Genomic DNA, 20,844 nt, shown 5'->3' with positions numbered 1-20,844 from the left:
ATATAAAAGGAAAAATAAATAAATGATAACTCAAGGTTATTGAGTAGATAAGAATAGTAAAAAAGCATTAAAGTTATAATATTGTACTTCTTAAGGTTTATGTGATCCATGCACCATCTATATGTATAATAATCTTAGACCTATTTTAAAATGTTTTAAAAAATAAAATAAAATGCATATAATGAGAGTAAAGTAGAGAGAGAGAGCATAAGGCATTTAGGAAGGCAAAAATATAAGAACATAGGATTAAACTGCTATTTTGCAACTAAATTTATTTCTTAGCATACGAATGGGTTAGGTTAAAAACAAATAAAAACTAGACAATGTATTCATTGTCTGAATAAAAAAAAGTACACGGTTTAATTTCCAAAAGCATTTGTTTCCAAGAAATTCAAGCAAAAAAACTCCTTGTGTATTTATTATTTATTTAATAAATGAGAATATGACATTTATTTTGTGCTGGGTAATGTTCCGAGCATTTTTATAATTACTAGCTCATTTAATCTTCACTAGAACTACATAAGATGGGTATTTTTTTAATCACTGCTTTACAGATGAGTTAGTCATTATAATTAAACCCACTTTACAGATGAAAGAAGTGATAAACAGAGAAACTAAATACATTTTTCAAGATCACACCGCTAATAAGTGGTACAGAAGGAATCCAAACACAGCAATCACATATCTGAGTCCAGGCTATTAGACACTACACATACTATGCTGTCTTTTTATACTTCTTCAAATTATCTGCTCATTACTTAAAGTAATGACAGACAAGAGAAATTCAGTTTCAGATGAATGAAAAAAATAATACTGTTTTATATCCAAAAATATGACTATTGGCTATCCAATCTGTTCACAGCAAATGGAGTAGGTTTAACAGGGTATATTCTGTGAGATATTAATAGGAATTATGGGAAGAAATTCAGCTTTTGTTTCTGATGGAGCTCATAATTATTTGAATAAGACTTTCACCAGAAATTTTGATATTGATGAATTCAATAAAAAGTGATGGCTAGTATATCTTCATTACAGTAAATAATGCTATAATACATGTTTTTTATATACTGACATTATCTCTTACTTTATTTCCTTTGACTAAATTACAGAAGTGGAATTACCAAGTTAGTGTATCTAGACTTTATAGTTTTTGATATGTCTTAGAAAGTTGTCTTCAAAAAAATATGTGTTCTGGTTAAGAATATGCATTTGGGAACTAGTCATTTTCATAACTCTGTTCTTCATTAGCTCTGTGATATTAGGGAAGTTACTATACCTATCTCAAATTCACTTTTTTCACCTATAAAGTAAAATTCTAATTATAGGTATGTATCTCATTATTTTACTGTGAGGATTAAATACAAATCATAAAATTTAGTATCCAGTACAAAAGTACTCAATTTATAGAAGTATTTATTTTACATCAAAATATCAGAATTTTTGTTATAATCTAATTATATTTTGTTAGTTTTGTTTTAATTGTGTATAGCATTGAAATCTATGTCTTCTTACTAAAACGGTTTTAGAGATAGAAATTTTGGAATATTTCCTCTCTAAAATTTCTTTACACAATTAAAACACCAAGTCCATATTTGAAAGTAAATACACACACACACACACACACACACACACACACACACACACACTTACGAAAACTGTCATTACACAACAGAAAATCTAAGCAACACAACTTTAATGAATATCATAATTTACCTCGCCAATAATTGCTGTAGTCCCATCTGAATCATTTACCCACACATGTTTTGCATTTCCCCTCTCATAGGTGGCATATGCCATTCCATTGCTTAGCTTATTTATGGAAATTGCGGGATCCTAATAATAGAAAGAAGAAACTATAGAAAATATATTAAGTTACAAATAAGTAAATACTAAAAACATATTAATACATAATGTCATTACCAAGATGATGACATATTTCTGTCCATGGTCGTGCAAATCTTGAACAAATTCAGGGAGGCCTTTAAATGCAACTTTATCATAAGTAAAGTCTTTCTTTGCTTCCATGTAGTCAATATCAGTGACCTGTGTATCCTGAAAATTAGTAGAGTATATTTCAATAAATAGTACTGAAAGGACTCTAATCACTTCAACCTTTAAGCCCAATGCTTTATAAATATAATGATTAAAAGGTAAATGAACTTAGATCTCTTTTATTTTACTAAAAACCATGAAATAGTTATAAACTAATTTTTCTAATTCTAAAATACAAAAACATTAAGTGATTATTCACATTTTTTCAGTGATGATCACTGAATAAGTACTATATTTTATATACAGAAATCATTGTATAGAAAACAAAGCCTATATGCTACATAACATACATTAAAAAGTATATAGGCAGTAAAAAATAATCTATTTTAAAAAACTGAATATGATGTTCACAGTTAAACATGTATTCTAGTATAAATAATAAATAGTTCTTAAAATCTCAAGTAGACCTGGCCTTGTGTATAGATTTAAAATATACTTTATCATTAAAACACATCTTAATAATCCACATTTATATTACATAGTATAATATCATGTGTAATGCTGACAATTACATTTATTATTATGTGACAATATTTAACTTGGTATGTAACCCCATAAACCCTTCATCCCACTTACAAATGGTATGCCAGCATCCCGATTTCTTTTTACCACTTCTTTCACTACATCAAGTGACTTATAATTCCAGCGACTCAGCTGGAATCCAAGACTCCAATATACTGGCATTGCCGGTCGTCCAACAAGCTTCAAGTAAATGGATATTTGATTAATTTCAATAAAGAACATTGAAATTATTATTAATATGCTTATTATTCTAATACCTCTGATATTTATTTAACTTAAATTACATATTTTGAACAAAGTGTTACCTGCATTCTAAGATGCGTTCTGGATTTTATGTTAGAATTTTATTATAAATTAGTGTGTCATCACAACAAGAGGACATGACTTTGGAAATACGTGGAAATCCAAGTGTAAGTAATAGTAAATTGTTTTAACTAAAACTGAGTGTTAAGTTATAGTATAGTATAGTATAATAACCTTTTTGGCATAATGATTTTTTTTAATTTAGGCATACACATACACACACATTCCATGATTTCTCTATCATATATGCATAAAAACTACAATGTAACAATTTTTAAGTTACTTATATTGGGTTAAATATTCTATTCAATTTAAACATTAAATTTATTTTAAAAATAAAATAGTATAAAAATTGAAAAAGTTAGCATTTTTCATCTCATTTCACAAACATCTTATGTTTCACTACATTTCATTATAGATTTGGACATATAATTGAAATTTCTTTGTGTGTGTAGTATACACATGTAACATAATTTTTCATAAAAGTATGTAAAATATTATTATATGTTATATTAGCTCACATATTATTTATATTACACTTTATACAGAAACATTGTTTTTAAAACTATTCACCAGTCAAATGAATTGCTTTATATTTTAACATATTGAGACCTCAAGAGTGTTAGCTTATACAGAAAAAAAAATTGTTTTTCTTCAAACAATAAAGTTTCTTTTGCCTACTCTCTACATAGCTTGTACCTCATTTAAATGCACTGATTAACTATATTACATTCTACACAACTATTGTATCTTATTGCTTAAATACATGCCTTTGGAAGACTGCCCATAAAATGATTTAAAGCAAGTGCACTACTATACTAAATGTATGCTGCATTCATACGCCATGCATAACTCAGACTCAATTCCTGTTGACCACAGACTGTACTCAGCATGTAACAGACAACAATCCTAGCTGGTATTTCACAAATCCAATGTCAAATTCTTTTTTAAAAATGTGCTATCCACAGTTTTGGTGGTGTGGTAACCATATGCAAAGTTGTATAAAGGCCAGCCTAACATTGTAATTATAATTTAGTATTATAGATTGTAAATTTTGTATCCTTTTCTGAAGTTCATATTTATCAATAGCAATTTGGGAATTGTTAGACACTGTAAATTATTTAATTGTGTAAAACTCTACCTACTCTCATATCAGACATTTGGATCCTAACTAAAGAAAAGTTTTTGATAGTAATTACTTCTCCTTTAAGATCATTTTAGGGGCGCCTGGGTGGCTCAGTCGGTTAAGCGGCCGACTTCGGCTCAGGTCATGATCTCGCAGTCTTTGAGTTCGAGCCCCGCGTCGGGCTCTGTGCTGACAGCTCAGAGCCTGGAGCCTGTTTCAGATTCTGTGTCTCCCTCTCTCTGACCCTCCCCTGTTCATGCTCTGTCTTTCACTGTCTCAAAAATAAATAAAACATTAAAAAAAAATTAAAAAAAAGATCATTTTAGCAAATGAGAAATGTATATCAAAATACACATCAATAAAACAAGATTTTAAAAATAGACATAATCCATAAATCTTAGGCCAATAAAAATAATTTATTTTTCCATACTAACACCAAGAATTATGTACCAACAGTCACAGGAGAACAATTATATAAAAGAATTATATAAAAGAAATACAGAATTATATTTTAGAAGTAGACTCAGGGTACCCCTGGATTCCTTGTCTCTCTAAGACCCACCTTAGACTTAGGTACATGAAGACATTATTTAATAGGGAAGCAAGAGTTGCTTAGACAGATGACATAAGACTTCACACTATGTTTCAAAATCTTCTGTTTTAAGCCTGAGCATCAGAGATAATTTTCCTGGAGTTTACCTACTATGCATTAACAGCAAGTTTTACTAGTCTTCCTTATAACTCATTTGCCTCTAGGATTTTTATCAAAGGGGTGTATGACCTACACACCCTTGCGTATCCTCAGCCTTGAATAGAAAATACTTTCCTTGGCTTTATCCCACCAAAGTAGGTCATGAATAAGTAAAGATTCAATATGCAACATTTCAAAAAAATCCTACTTCTGAACTCAGCTGCCTAGAACCAATAAATAATTTGATATTAGAAATATAGACATATAAATATACATAGTCATCATTGTATAGGAAAGACAAAAACAAAAACCACCTACTCATACCTGAAAATGGTAAGATTTAAAAATATATTTAGCTAAGAGGCCCCAGATATCTTAAATAAAATTAGACATGATGGTTGAAAGAAAAGTATAGTAGAAATTAATTTATTAAAATAGATATAAAACATACCTCTTGATACTGTTGAACTACTTGTTCTGGTGTATCTCCTAGAAAGATGTAAAAGTCCAGAATTCCGCCAATAACTCTGTAAGTTACTATTGGAGTAGGCTGGATGAAAATTTCTACAAATTAAATTGGAGAAACATATATAACTAGTAAAAATATACACAGTGATAAAATAACCGCAGTGTCTATTTTAAGTACTTCATATTAACCATACATTTTTGCACTGTTTTTAAATAACTAAGGTAAAATAAGATACTAAAGATAGGAAGAATATACAAGAAAAGTAGAACGCCACCATCTATGAGGTTTATGATAGGAAATCACAGCTGTTTCCTTCTATAGATGTTGGCAGAATCTCTCCCTGGAAACTGCATAGCCAGGTAATCAGTCCTTTTATAACAAAATTTTGTTTTCTGAAATTGCATTTCAACTAGTTGTGTTAATTGAAGATTCTCTAAAAGATCATATTCTCACATTAATTTTTAAGAAAAAACTACAGAATTTTTTTTTCTCTACATAGACAATAATTGCCTGGATAACCATTTTAATATACTGTTCTAGCTGGGACACTGTTGAATTTTGGAACTTTTTATTATCACTAATTCATATGTTATACATTGGTATTACACTCACAACATTTAAAAAAACATTCTACATTACTTGAATTATGATAAACTCAAAAATTAATCTTCTTCTTTCTCTCCCTAGATTATATAGACTTCCCTTTTTTTTTTTTTTTGGTTGTAGTGGTATGTTAAATTATCTTAACAAGCGAGGCTGTGGGAATGGGAATATTCCTTTCCATGGATGTGTTTCACTATTGCTGTGAAAGCTCTGAAGAAAGTGCCTGACTATAATAACATAGTATACTCTCCCCAAAATAGACACACTTATAAGTAAAATTCCATTGTCTTACTCACTACAAACTCTGCTTGTAATAATTTCATATACTAAATCATTACCAATAGAGTTTACTCTGACATACATTATCTATGATTGGAATAAAGAGAACAGTTCAAACATTTCAAGTTATATTTCATTTAAATATATTGCCAGATAAATTACTCTTACCCATTGCATTGCTGTTCATTAAGAAAACACCAAATGACTTTCCAGAAGTATCTTCAATGCACATGAAGAATGTCTGATGACCATATAAATTATTATTATTCTGTAAGGCAAAAATTTGAACATTAATTTTAAAGTATATTTAAAGTAAAAAAGATTATATATTTAACGTGGCCTTTATATATTCCAATTAGTTTCTGTAATTTACTCCTCATACTTCTATACTAATTACTATACATACCATATGAAACACTGTGGCAAAAAAATTAACCTATTTTGATTATTAATATGTTATTATATAAAATATGTAACATAATATATTCATTATACTACGACTAGATTACTTAACTTTCCTTTATGTTTTATCTGATCGAGTTTTAATTAGCCATTCATGTTAAGAAAATGGCACTTTTATTCATTATGGCCCATGTTATGTCCAAGGCAGGACAGGGAATTCCAAGATGACATCCAACCTTATAGAACTTCCCCACTACATTTGCTATAAACCAAGGAGTACATGAAATAGCTGAGAACAATTGGGAATACACTTATAAGGCAAAAGAAAAAAGAATTCCTGGCTGATAGGATATGGAGGTTCCAAGAAAAGAATGAATGGAAAATAGCCTGGTGTTTATTAGGTGTTCATTACAGATAGTGATGCTATAAAAACAGACTGGTAGAATCTTTATTAGTAGTAGTTCTGTACCAAATGAGGCTCTTTAAAGCAACCACCATTTATTCATTTTTGGGAATGAAATAGCACTGGCATTTTAAAAGTCACTAACAATTGACTCAAAGCAACCATAAATCAATTAAAAATATTAAATTTTTTTTAATGTTTATTTAATTTTTGAGAGAGAGAGAGAGAGAGAGGTGGGAGTGAGGGGCAGAGAGAGAGGGAGACACAAAATCTGAAGCAGGCTCCAGGCTCTGAGCTATCAGCACAGAGCCTGATGAGGGGCTTGAACACACAAGCCATGAAATCACGACCTCAGCCAAAGTCAAATGCTTAAATGACTGAGCCACCCAGGCACCCCTAAAAATAATTTTTTAATGATATGGTCTTTGTTCTAAAGAATCTCATCTTAGAATTATATACAAATATTTACACAAAGACTAACCTGTAGTGACTGTCATACTAAAATATGAACAAAAGTTTAGAAATAAAGACTAATTCTGCACGGGGGAGTTTGGGAGAAGTTCTTATGAGATTAAAGTTCAAATTATCTCTCAGTGACTTATTGTACAAATGATAAGGAACCTCAAGGTGCAGTATTTAAAAAGGGAACCAACCCTCTGTGCAAATATATAAACTTATATAAGATTATCATATGTTATGGAAGGGGAAGATGCAGACATAGATGTACAATATGATGTCCAATAAATAGGCAGACACCATATCATACAAAGTGATAGAGAACACAGTAAGTGTTTAGAATTATTCTAGCTCAATGACTAGCCATGTATTGGTTTAAGCATAAGAATGATTGAAAAGGGAATGACAGAATACAAAAATCAAATCAAAAGAAAATATTCATAAAATAGATATACCTATTTGAACTAAAATCTGTTGGTTACTTTTTGAGTTAATTTGAGACTACTACAAATCATCACCCCTGAAGTAAACAAGCTCCTGTATTAGGTATCACTGACATACAATAAATAATGGCTTCAAATAGGGTAACATTATCACCTGCTCCAATATAATGATTTTATTTACATAAAAAAAAAAAAAAGAGTTCCTTACGTCACCGGGAAGTTGATCCCGGGTAAAAATTGGCCATGTTTTCCAGTTTAAATCGTGACGAAATCTCTTATGAATATGTTCCCCAATGCCATAAATATATTCACTGGAAAGTCTGGTTGAAATCTGTAAATACTGGTCAGAGTACACCAAAGGACCAATGCTGGTGTCAAACCTGTACAATAAAATAAATAAATGATCTAGAAACAAATAAAATGTTCTACCAAATAAGGATCTATGTTACCAAGCTGAATATTTCACTTTAAATATGTCAATCTTTAGCTGTGATCACTTCTTAGGAATATATGAATTATACCATAAACAGAATTTGTTGATTCCATCAACACAATTTGCTTCATCACCACCAATATGATTCTCCGTATACATCCTCTCCTTTAATCATCACAAACTTGAAGTGTAACTACCAGTATCAGTTCCATTCTACAAATAATACAAATTGGGAAAATTATGCCCTGTGTTCTAAGGTGACAAACTGGTAACTAGCAAAGCCAGATTTCAAACCCAGTTCTGCCTTGCTTCAGAGACACTATTTTAAAATACAGTACTATACTAGCTTTCACACCTCTAACACATATATTAAAGTTAAGTTCAAAATAATTTTTCCAAAATTAAGAAGATTGTATGTTGGATTCATATCAAATACATCCTACAAGAAATGTTAAATGCATTTAATACTTTTGTGACAATTAACATAATGTCAATTGCAAATCATTAAAATATATTTAAGGAAAGTAACTGCTGAGATTTAATCTTGACAATTGCTCAGTTAACCTTTTTAATTTAATGTTTATTTTATTTTTGTGTGAGAGAGAGAGGGTGAGGGGCAGAGACAGAGAGGAAGACAGAGGATCCAAAGCAGGCTCTGCACTGACAGCAGAGAGCTCGACGTGGTGCTCGAACTCACGAACTGTAAGATGGTGACCTGAGGCAAAGTCAGAGCTTAACTGAGCCACCCAGGCACCCTGCTCAATTGACCTTCTTAGAGATGCGAGATATCTTAAAAATTGCTAAATCCCTTGCCGCAAATATCCCCCCAAATTCATTCATAATGAAAGCATTCAGGCAATATTTAATTAAGTATATACATTTTCATATACATTATTTCATACATATGTATTTTTTCATATATATATATGAAGTCCTTTAATATGACTATGGGAATCAGCCCCTTTCTGAATAACTATTTGATTCTAAAAATTGGCAACAGAATATGATAAACAATGGGAAAGGACAAAACAGGAGTTCTAGCTATGCAAAAATACAGGGAAAGCTAAAAATGCTTTTCGGTGATGCTCCTTACCTTCATCTTTGATTGGCCCTAGTTTGTACATTTTCATTCACCTTTGTACCTTTTATCCACAGGAAATAAAACTGCTTTACATTATAGTCTTTACAAGGATGCACATCCACCCTCTTTGGGAGGAAATTTATTCTTTCTGAAAATGCCTTAAAATTAAACTTTTCCTAATTCTATAACAGAATACAATTGACTGGTTATTTAACCTTACAGAAATGTAAAATAAGATACTTACAAAATTCTATTATTGCTTTTTCTAATAACTTTGATGCTAAATGGATTTTCTACAACCTGCACGTCATACAATGTATTAGAAGCTGTGGTACCAGTAAATTCTTTTACAAACTGATGAGGAACTTCATATCTTCTATTATTTGGATCAGTTATCTGTAAAGATTAAACAATTAGCATCATTTGATTCAAAACCATTTTTTCAACTTCCAATTCCAAATTAAGTATCAAATGCAAGTTTTGAATAAAAAATATTAAATTTAGTAACTTAATAGAGGAACTATTAATCTGGCCATAAACTTAATTCTAACGTTGTTGTATGGTTATGCACAGAATTGTATACATTGTTAAGGAATACAGAACCGGTCATAAAAGTACCGCATATAATAAAAATATTTTTGGCTGATAAAAATATATATTAATTATATAATATTAATATATTAATATATATTAATGATAGTATTACTAAATATTGATTCTTGAATACTGTATCTTTGTGAATTTAATTATTCTTATTGCTTTTTAGTGTTCATCTCCTTAGAAATCCCATGAAGAATTTTATATTTGGTTAAAAAAAATACTTAATTCTTGTGAAGTTGCTGAAAGAGTAGCGTACAAAGAATATGGTGTTGTTTTCACTTCCAAATCCAAAAGATCCAAAATTCAAGTAAACTACTCACTTACAAAATAATAGGAATTAGTTTCTTTAAAATCATGAATAAAAAGGATACCTGTAAAAAGAACTAGTAAGTATAAGTCACATGTATACACCACAATTAACATGTTTCTCAAATTAAATTTTAAACTAATCCTTCATCATAGTCTATGGTTGAAGTAATAAAAACTGCTAAAGTTTATTGAGTGTTTACTCTTCTCAAGACACTGTATCCAATATTTTACATTGACTGTATTATGAAGTTTTTCAAAAAGAATTGCCAGGGAAACTATTCTTATGATACACTTCAGTAAACAGGCTCAGAGAACTGAAGTAACTAGTCCAATTAGTCCTTTGCTTTGGAATAAGTATTTCTTAAGAGAGAAAATGTCTTGTTAAGATGAAGAATGTGCTCATAACTTCCTTTTATGATTAATTCCTCTTTATAAATATCAAAAAACAAACCTTAAATCGGAAACGATTGGGTGTCTGATTTTGAGTTGTGATAAGAACACTAGTAATGTCATTTCCAAAGAGCGTAGGTGAAGGTTTCCTGCTTAATTTGGCTTCAAGCCCTTAAAGGAAGAAAAAAAGTTGGTGCGAGTGATTTTATTTATAAAGAGTAATAATTATTAAATATTTTTCATATTTTTATAATTATGTTTCCTTTATTACAAATAATGACTTCTTTTATTATTTGGAAGATACAATCCTGCAAAAATGAAATCCTTGATCTAACATATTTAAACATTCTTGCGTACAAATTTCCCACTCGATTCTATTTAAGATATTTTCCCAAAGAAAAATTTAAAATATATTTTTTGTTTTCCAATTAAAATATATTATATTGGATCACCATGATGCAACATTTCTCACCAGTACTTGTTGTTATCATTCTCTCAACATTATAGCCATGATTATCTGCGAAGAAGCACCAAGGAATAAGAGAGTCATTCCATGGCTTCCAGCAGCAGCCTCTCATTGAGCAAACTGCCTGTTAAAACATTTATAAAAGGAATCATATCATATGATTAGTACTGTTATCATGTGTCAATACCTAGTTTTTAAACATCCATTCCAATAAATGTTTGAATTAAATGCCTGGAAAACAAGCTTATTTCTTCAAGAATACCGTATGTTAAAATAGCATGTATTCTCAGGGCACCTGGGTGGCTCACTTGGTTAAGCATCAGATTTCAGCTCAGATCATGATCCCACAGTTCTAAGTTCAAGCCCCGCGTTGGGCTCTGTGCTGACAGCTCAGAGCCTGAACCCTGTTTCAGATTCTGTGTCTCCCTCTCTCTCTGCCCCTTCCCTGCTCATCATGTTCTGTCTCTGTCTCTCTCTCTCAAAACTAAGTAAACATTAAAAAAATTAAACAAAATCATCTATTCTCTTGTTCCTTTCACTTAGCAGAAATATAAATATTTGATAATGTGAATTAATTACACCGTATCAGAAATTGATACTCTAAGTTGTGATTTATCAAATTTACATATCTGTGCACATTATTGTAAACTTATGTTTTTCTTTATGTCTTTGATTTTAATTTTTTTTATTTGAATATACTGCCCAAAGCAAACTACAGTTTCAATATAATCTCTATCAAAATACCAACAACATCTTTCACAGAACCAGAACAAATAATACTAAAATTCGGATGGTACCACAAAAGACACCAAGTAGCCAAAGTAATCTTGAGAAAGAACACAGCTGAAGGTATCACAATCCCAGATTCCAAGATCTACTACTACTAAGCCTATGTTTTTTTAAAAGTCTGCCCTATGAGTAATTATAATGTATTCTGTTGTCACATAGTCAATACAGAAGAACTGAAATATTTTTGACTATCAATTATGTATCAAGCTACAAGTGAGTGTATAAAGATGAAGACATGGCCCTGAATTCAAGCCTACATAACATGTTTAAGGCAGTTATTTCCAGCCACTTGTTAGTTTAATATTTTAAGTAAATAATTAAACTAATTTATGTGCCAGGTTGTAACTAGTTGTAGCCATTATATCCAAAGAATAAAGCAGAACACTGAGCTCTTGAGTAGTTTTATGATCTGTATGGAAAGATTATGTGAAGTGGAAAAAACTATATATGCTTATGTAAAAAGTTGAGGCACATGGTAATTCTGTGTGTTAACATTGGTATAATTAAAAATCTACTTAATATTTAAACTTAATAGTGTTACACACTTTCATAATTTGAGCATCTGTGTGGTTTTTTTTCTTGCCTATTTGTCTTGAAAATAGTTTAAAGTTACTCTTTCAGAGGCTGACATATTAACTTATCTCCTACTTTAACATCTAATTAAACTGGCTTCAGATACACATACACATGCACACACACAAGTACAAACATACATACATGTACATTGAAAATGGAAGTACAATTTGACCTGATATTTTAGGGGTTCATTACCTATCAGAATCTAAAGTATGTGTGACTTCTGATCAGGTAATTTTCCCTCTAGTTATAGAACTTATAGAAGTACTCCCAGCAATAGAAAGAGATAATTACACACAAAAAATTGTCATTTACGGTAATCTTTACAAAAAGCTTTTTAAATGTTGGTACAAAACTGAGAGGTAGAACTAAACATAGAGAAACGGATTTGGGAAGGTGTAAAGCTGTTAAGAAAAAATAAATAAGCAAACTATAATCACATTTTGCTAAAATAAAAAAAAATATAGTAAAATGGAGTTACATGAAGTTCTTCCAAACATACTATATTTGGGTCCTAGGGCTGTTCTAATAGGATTGTCTGAATGAACAGAAATTTATTCTCTCACAGTTCTGGAATCTAGAAGTCCTACTTCAAGGTGCTAGCAGAACCATGCTCTGTCCAAGGCTCTAGGAAAGACTGCTTCCTTGTCTAGTCATAGCTTCTGATGGCTCCTGGAAAGTCGGCAGTTTTTGATTTGAAGACACCATACTCAAATCTGTACTTCCATCTTCACACTGCCTTCTTCCCTGTGGTTCTCTGTATGCCATCCCCTTCTCTTGAAGGGACACCACTCATTGGATTTAGGACCCACCCAAATAGCAAGATTTCATTTAGCATATAATTACATCTGCAAAGATCTTATTTCCAAGTAATGTTTATTTTGAGAAAGAGAGGGACAGAGACAGAGAGTGGGAGGAGGGGCAGAGAGAGAGAAGAGAGAGAATCCCAAGCAGGCTATGTGCTGTCCATGCAGAGCCTGATGCAGGGCTTGATCCCATGAATCACAAAATCATGAGCTGAGCCAAAATCAAGAGTTGGATGCTTAACTGACTGAGCCACTAGGCTCAAATAAAGTCATATTATAAGGCTCCAAGTAGACATGAATTTGTAGAGGACATATCATTCATACTACTACATATACACAGCAAAATACTAGTTCAAAACTGTATATCCTCATTGTTTTAAAAAAACTTTTCTAATGTTTATTTATTTTTGAGAGAGACAGAGACAGAATGTGAGTGGGTTAGGGGCAGAGAGAGAGGGAGACACAGAATCCGAAGCAGGCTCCAGGCCCCGAGCTGTCAACACAGAGCCCGACGTGGGGCTTGAACTCATGAGCTGTGAGATCATGACCTGAGCTGAAGTCAGACACTCAACCGACTGAGCCACCCAGGCGCCCCAATCCTCATTGTTTTTAAAATATGGATAATTTTGGTTTATCTTTAGAGATTTTGATAATTATTATTTATGTTTAGTCATTCTGCCTATTTTTCAAGATTACAGGCATTTTCCCCTATTATTGTAATAGTGTTTAAAAAGCTACTTCTTGTTTTTATTTAAATTCCAGTTAAGCTTAATAATCTATATATAATTAATTTTATGATGTGAGCTCAGTCATTCTCAATTAGTCACTTCTGATATCTTTGTAAACTCTTGAATTAAAAGAACCCCTTCCAGGCGCCTGGGTGGCTCAGTCACTTAAAGCGTCCGACTTCGGCTCAGGTCACAATCTCATGGTTCATGAGTTTGAGCCCCAAGTTGGGCTCTGTGCTGACAGCTCAGAGCCTGGAGCCTGCTTCAGATTCTGTGCCCCGCCCCCGCCCTCCCCTGCATGCACGCTCTGTCTCTCTCAAAAATAAATAAACATTAAATTTTTTTTTTTAAAGAACCCCTTCCAGAATTGTTAATGACATGAAAGTAACTGGATATTTGCAGTATCATTCTTTTTGCTCAGGAGGAACAGATGAGGCAAGAACACAATAGTGAATGATCCCATGAAGACTTGTTCCTGTTTAAGTGAGCTAGCTGCTTAGGACAGCCGCTGGGAAGGAACAGGTGCTCATAATAATGTCTAATATTTGAGTGCTTTCAGTGCATTACATGTTTAGTCCCTTCGAGAACTCTATGAGACAGGGGTGCCTGGGTGTCTCAGTCAGTTGAGTGTCCAACTCTCGGTTTCAGCTCAGGTCATGATCTCCTGTTTCATAGGACTAAGCCACATGACTGGCTTTGCACTGACAGTGTGGAGCCTGTTTGGGATTCTCTCTCTCCCCTTCTCTGTTCCATCCCTGCTCATTCTCTCTCTCTCTCTCTCTCTTCTCAAAACAAATAAACTTGAAGAAAAATAAATAAAATCCAGTTAGTTAACATAACGCAGAGTATTAGTTTCAGCTGTACAACATAGTCCACACTTCCATAAAATACCTGGGGCTTATCACAAGCACCCTCCTTAATCCCCATCACCTACTTAAGCCCCCCCCCACACACGCCTCCCCTCTTGTAACCATCAGTTTGTTCTCTATAGTTAAGAATCTGTTTCTTGGTTTGCCTCTCTCTCTCTTTTTTTCCCCCTTTCCTCATTTGTTTTGTTTCTCAAATTCCACATAGAAGTGAACTTCAATTTTCTTTTTTCTTAATTGGAAAAAGCAAAAAATTAAAACACATTAAATACCCATCAATAGTCATAAACTTTGGTGGATAAAAATACAATAAATTTGTTTTTTTCTTATTTTTATTATATGTGTGTTAGTATACATATAGAATTACATGTAATAATATTGTTATTATTATAGTTACAGCAATTGATTGTTTTATGGACTGAGCTGTGTCCCCCAACAATTCTTAGGTAGGAAGCCTAATCCCTGACCCCTTATATGACTGTATTTGGAGATAGGGCCTTCAAGGAGGTAATTAAGGTTAAATGAAGACATAAAGCTGGGATGCTAATCTGAAAGGATTGGTGCTCTCGTAAAAAGAGGAAGAGATGCCAGAGCATGGTCACATATATACTCTCTCTCTCCTTCTGTGCATGCACAAAGGAAAGACCAAATGAAGATACAAGAATCCAGCTGTCTACAAAGCAGGATGAGATGTCTCGCTAGAAACCAACGCTGGTAGCATCATGACTTCTAGTCTCCAGAACAGTGGGAAAGTAAATGTCTATTATTTAAGCCACTCAGCCTGGCATTTTATTGTAGAAGCCCAGGCTGATTAATACATTCTGGGTAGAATTATAGCTGCTGTTAAAATAAGTTCACCTTCTTTTCTTAAATGACAAATACTTGTTAGCTGAAATTTGTTAAATTCATAAGTTTAATTTGTTTCACATTGAAAACACTCTTTAGCAACCTTACAGGCTGACAGTAAAAACTAATAGTAGCCATCAAAACCTTAAACAATTAGCTTTTAAATATTGTTTCCCTGGAGCACTGGATGTTATATGTAAGTGATGAATCAGCAAAATCTACTCCGGAAACCAATATTACACTGTGTGTTAAGTAACTAGAATTTAACTAAAAACTTAACATATAATTAAATAATAAATTATAAGTAAATACAGCCTTCAAACTAAATAAATAAAATAAAATAATTAATGTCATTTCCCTTTAAGATCTTAGCAGCCCATATTGTCCCTAATAGAATTCTATGTTAAGCTTCAATTGTTCCCTAAGAAGAATACACCTAAAGAGAATATCTGGCCAATTATCTTAGTGTGTCACAGTAAACACTATTTATCCAGCTCTATTATCATTAGGTAAACTATAAAGACAAATGTTCCTAATACTGTCCTAAGAAAAATCTCATCCATTTGCTACTTTTCATAGCAAATATTAAAAAATTATGTGGTAACTATGAGGTAGCATAGGTTAAGGCTAATAGAAAAATTTATAGTTCATTTACTTAATCTGCTTGTGATGAAAAGAGTGAGAGAGGTGAGATTCAGATATGTCTATTACAGATAATATATATTATAGATCTGCATATTACATGCATATAATAAATAAATAATATACTATAGATATGCATATTACATTAACATATATAATATAATAATATATAATATATAATTAATATATATTTACATTATGTGGGTATTATAGATTACATAGATATTGCAAATTGTGAACACACACACATTCACACACAAACACACACCTTCACTGACCTTTATTCTCATAGGTTATGAACACTAGGAAGAGTCAACTCAGGGTTACATGAATCCATTAAGTTACCCTTAATTTTCTCCATTTGGGCTTCTCCCAAACTACCAAATAATTAAAAAATAATAATTTTCCAAAATATCATATTACTTTATTTTCCACAGACAATTCTTGTTTTTAATTGTTTTTAATGTTTATTTATTTTTGAGAGCTAGCAAAAGAGAGAGAGAGAGAGAGAGAGAGAGCAAATGGAGGAAGGGCAGAGAGAGGAAAACACAGAATCAGAAGCAGGATCCAGGCTCCAAGCTGTCAGTACAGAGCCCGATGCCTGGCTCGAACTCACAAACTGTGAGATCATGATCCGAGCAGCAGTCAGATGCTTAATGGACTGAGCCACTCAGGCACCATTTCCAGACAATTCTTAATGCCATCATTACAAATACTTTTATGGAGCATTCATTTTCTCTCATATTCTCTCTCTCTCTCTCTCTCTTATACTCTCAAAGGTTACAATTTTTTTAAGAAGTAGATTTGCAAGAATAGATTTCATAAAGGTTTTTAAAATTAACAATAGGTTGTTAAGCACGAAAAATATTAAGTTGTGAATTTAAATTGAATAGAAGTACAGGAAAGCAAGCTCAGTAATTTCTGTTATTTCTCATCTCTTTATACAGAGCTACAAGAAAAAGATAAATGTAGCCCAATTGATGGCTAGATCTTTAAAAATATGGTAATGATCCGATATTGAGCAATTATCTTAATATACTTACTATAATATATATCTATTTATAAAAAACATTAAAGTCTTTTGTTGCAGACCTTTGTTGGTAATTGATCTGGAATGCAATTTATTCTCTCATTGATAGGATCATTTAGCTCACTTGGACACTTTCCTGAACCAGGAAACACAGTGGTTGTACGAGTGGTAGGTGGGCTTGAAGTAGAATTACTAATCGCTAGGAAATAGAGAGGTCAATAAAATAAAACACTGTATTAAATTAATATTTTCATATTGTGGGGGTAATAATTACCTTACATTGTAAGAACAACTAAATTTATATGTAATAAAAATAAAAATAAATTTTACATTAATAAAAAACTGACACTTTCAAGTCCTGGTTACCAAAGGAAGATATCCAAACGGTATTTAAAAATTGTGCAGAGCCTTACTGACTGTTTTTGTAGAAAACCAAAATATTTTCACAGAAGGTCTTGAGGTAGATTCAAAAAGAAACAAAATGTACATTCCACCATATTTATAAAAAATGTGTTTTATAGATGAAGAAAGAAGATGGAGAAATATGGATGGGAGAAGGAAATAGAGAAAGAGACAAGAATTACTGCAGAAGAGAGAAAGGTAAGAGGGAGAAAACACGTTGGAGTGAACAGAAGAGAAAGCAGGGCACAGCAAAGAAAAGTAAATCCCAATTCTATATAAGACCTTTCCAGTAATCAGATATGGGTAACAAAATTGGTTACTTCACAAAGTAGTGAGTTTGCAGTATACTAGAAGAAAGTAAAACAAACGACTAAGAGCAGTAGAAAATTAACTATGGTTAGACTACAAGATACTTTGTAACATTATCCTTGCCAGTCCTGATCTGGTCTAGAGAGAATGATGAAAAAGGGAAAGCAGGTGAGGTGGATAGGAGTAGTATGCATTTACTCTAAATGAGGATATAAATATTCAGAAAAAAAATAGATAAACTTTTCAAGCTTTGTTTCACCTTCCCTCTATCCTTTTTTTGTTATACATCCTCTCTCCTTTAAAAAAACAAAAACAAAAAACAAAAAACAATACTGAGCCTAAAATAAAGAGGGAAGTCCCATAGATTTTCCACCCCCCCACCCCCACTTTTCCAAGTATCTGAAGGCCAGAGCAAAAACCTAGGTATTTCCATTAATTAGAAGAACCTCACTAAAAACAGTAGATGATTATTCCTCCTCCTTCCATTAACACCTTGATCCCTTTGCCTCTTCACTATTTCTCAAGCAACACAACGTGGGGAAGGTTATTAATGTCAAAGCAGATAGATTCCTTAATTACAACAGCTCTTAACTAAAATAACTGTAATAGATAGAAAAAACTGGAGTAATTATGTAACTTCCCAGAGATCTTTCTTAACATTTCATCTCATGTAGATAACTTTTAAAAACCCATAACTAATATGGAGTAAAGTTTCTTTAACTTCACTATAAGGTGTAAATATTTTTTAACATTACTTACCTTCAACAGCAGGTGTCCTAGTTGCTAAAACAGCAATTAGGGCAATAGCTATTATAGTAACTATAGCAAAAAGGACAATCAGAGAGATTTCTAATCCAGAAAATTTCTTCCTTGCCATCTAAAGAAAGAAAAGAAATATATGTTCAAAATGTAAAATATGTACTTACAGTACACCACCATCATTATCATTAAAGTATATACATTCCTCTTTTTTTAGCTACAACACAAGCAGAGCTGCAGACGGTTCTGTTTATAATCTAAATAAATATTGGCAAAAGTGTAAACTACACTTGCAATTTTTAATAAACTGAGTGAATTTGTGATACACATTATTGTGGTAACTAAGATGAAACATAAATGGTGGAAAAGTGAAGCAAAGATCTTTCAGCAGATGTGCCTTGCTCTCTCATTTTAGGGCCTTTCTCAAGTGAAAGAAACCTACCACTTGCACTGTGTTCCCTACTTCTCACAATTTTAGGAAGGAGATGATGTTATCCACATTTTGCTTCTTAGCAACTTCAAGCTTAGAGAAAATAAGTTATTGTCTCTCAAAGTCAAAATGATTTTTAACCATAGTTAATACAATTGGATCTCAATTTCAATACTGCTTTCTTATAACAATACTGTGGAAAAGAATATAAATATATTTGGAAAGAATATACATATGAATATAAATATAAAATATTGTGAAAAATTATATATGTATACAGTATATATTTGGCAGATGTCATTTAAAAAAAGGTTTGAACTGCATGATCTCCAAGTTCCTCCCTCAAAATGAAAATAAAATATACTAAAGTCTTGTATCAAACACAGGTGCTTATTTTCTGATAACATAATACATTTCAGTTAGTATACAGAGGATACTTAAATGTAGATTGGGAAGAGCTTTTTTTCCAGCGATTATCTTAAATTTTATTTGTTTAGTTTAGTTTTGACCATACATCTCTCATCTCTCTTAGTCTTCAAGTTTCCCTGACTTTTCTGTATTCTATGATTTTTTATATAAATCTTATTCAATGGCATATACCCAGGTGGGAATTTAGAATTTTCATGGTAAATGCTTTAATAAATTGCAGATATTATTTTTCTTAGATTTTATTTAAATTTTAGTTACTTAACATACAGTATAATATTAGTTTCAGTTGTGCAATACAGTGATTATAAATTGCTGATTTTAAAATAAAACTTTTTGGCCTCTCACCCTAGCCTCTTCTGTAATTATCTAGATCAGTTCATATCCAGTTGCCCCAACCTAAAAATTTCTTTCATTCATTCATTCAAAAGGCCTCTTGGTTCTACCTCCAAAATATTTTCAGAATTATACCTTCATCTTAACTCCAACACTGCAACATCTTTTTTGTATAACATATCTTCTTAGTACATGTTGTTTAGTCTTTCTTCAATCCTTCCATATCTGCTTTTCTAGGTCACTTCCAATTTATGCCAGTTCAAACGCCATGTCCTTTGTGAGTTCTTTCGTACTCTTAAAGGCAGAGTTAATCCATCCTTTTTTCCATTTTACCATATTACATAGCATATCTACTGCCCTTCTTTATATATATGTCAATTTCCTTAATTGTTGCTCTATTCTTACTAGCAATAATCATGAAAGTAGTTCAGAGCCTGACATCAAGTAAGCACAATTCATTTTTTAAACTGCACCTTATGAATGAATGTTTAAAGATTAGCATTCAATTTTAATATATGATTTCCTATTACACATATGTAAGCTGTTTATTGTATCTGTAATCTTCAAAGAACCCAAATGTAAACTAGACTTAATCAAAGTGACAGAGGATATAGGAGGTTGTTGAGAAAATGAAACCCAACTGCTCAATGTTATGTGAGAAAGGACACAGTTGCATTTAATGTTTAACTTCAGATAAGTTTGTCTCACTCAAAGTAATATCTTACTTTGGTATCAAGAAGCCAATAAGGATTGTGCTTTTCTTTTGTTAAGAAAAGTCTAAAAACAAAAATGCATATTGTTATGAAGCAAACCCTCTTTTATCTAGAAGAATCAGAACAAAATTAATGTATTAAAATTAAATTACTCATGT

The 20,844-nt window shown here is 31.8% G+C and overlaps 1 protein-coding gene across 1 annotated transcript in view; it reads right to left on the bottom strand.

Moving 5' to 3' along the window:
• The window catches only part of SI (sucrase-isomaltase), a 98,977-nt gene extending 78,756 nt beyond the window's left edge, over window positions 1–20,221 (bottom strand). The window contains exons 1-12 of the mRNA XM_007086237.2: window positions 20,109–20,221; window positions 18,782–18,899; window positions 17,374–17,510; window positions 11,035–11,152; window positions 10,624–10,733; window positions 9,508–9,659; window positions 7,958–8,129; window positions 6,214–6,313; window positions 5,146–5,258; window positions 2,629–2,754; window positions 1,921–2,052; window positions 1,714–1,833 (exon numbers count right to left, since the gene is read on the bottom strand). Of these exons, the coding sequence (XP_007086299.2) occupies window positions 1,714–1,833; window positions 1,921–2,052; window positions 2,629–2,754; window positions 5,146–5,258; window positions 6,214–6,313; window positions 7,958–8,129; window positions 9,508–9,659; window positions 10,624–10,733; window positions 11,035–11,152; window positions 17,374–17,510; window positions 18,782–18,899; window positions 20,109–20,114 (1,404 nt within the window). The 5' untranslated portion in view covers window positions 20,115–20,221. The remainder of the gene's footprint in view (window positions 1–1,713; window positions 1,834–1,920; window positions 2,053–2,628; window positions 2,755–5,145; window positions 5,259–6,213; window positions 6,314–7,957; window positions 8,130–9,507; window positions 9,660–10,623; window positions 10,734–11,034; window positions 11,153–17,373; window positions 17,511–18,781; window positions 18,900–20,108) is intronic.
• Window positions 20,222–20,844: the final 623 nt, after the last annotated feature.

This window comes from Panthera tigris, chromosome C2 (genome assembly GCF_018350195.1).
Source record: "Panthera tigris isolate Pti1 chromosome C2, P.tigris_Pti1_mat1.1, whole genome shotgun sequence".
Lineage (NCBI taxonomy): Eukaryota > Metazoa > Chordata > Mammalia > Carnivora > Felidae > Panthera > Panthera tigris.
Note: the sequence above shows the minus strand (reverse complement) of the source record. Positions and strands in the feature narration are given on the sequence as shown.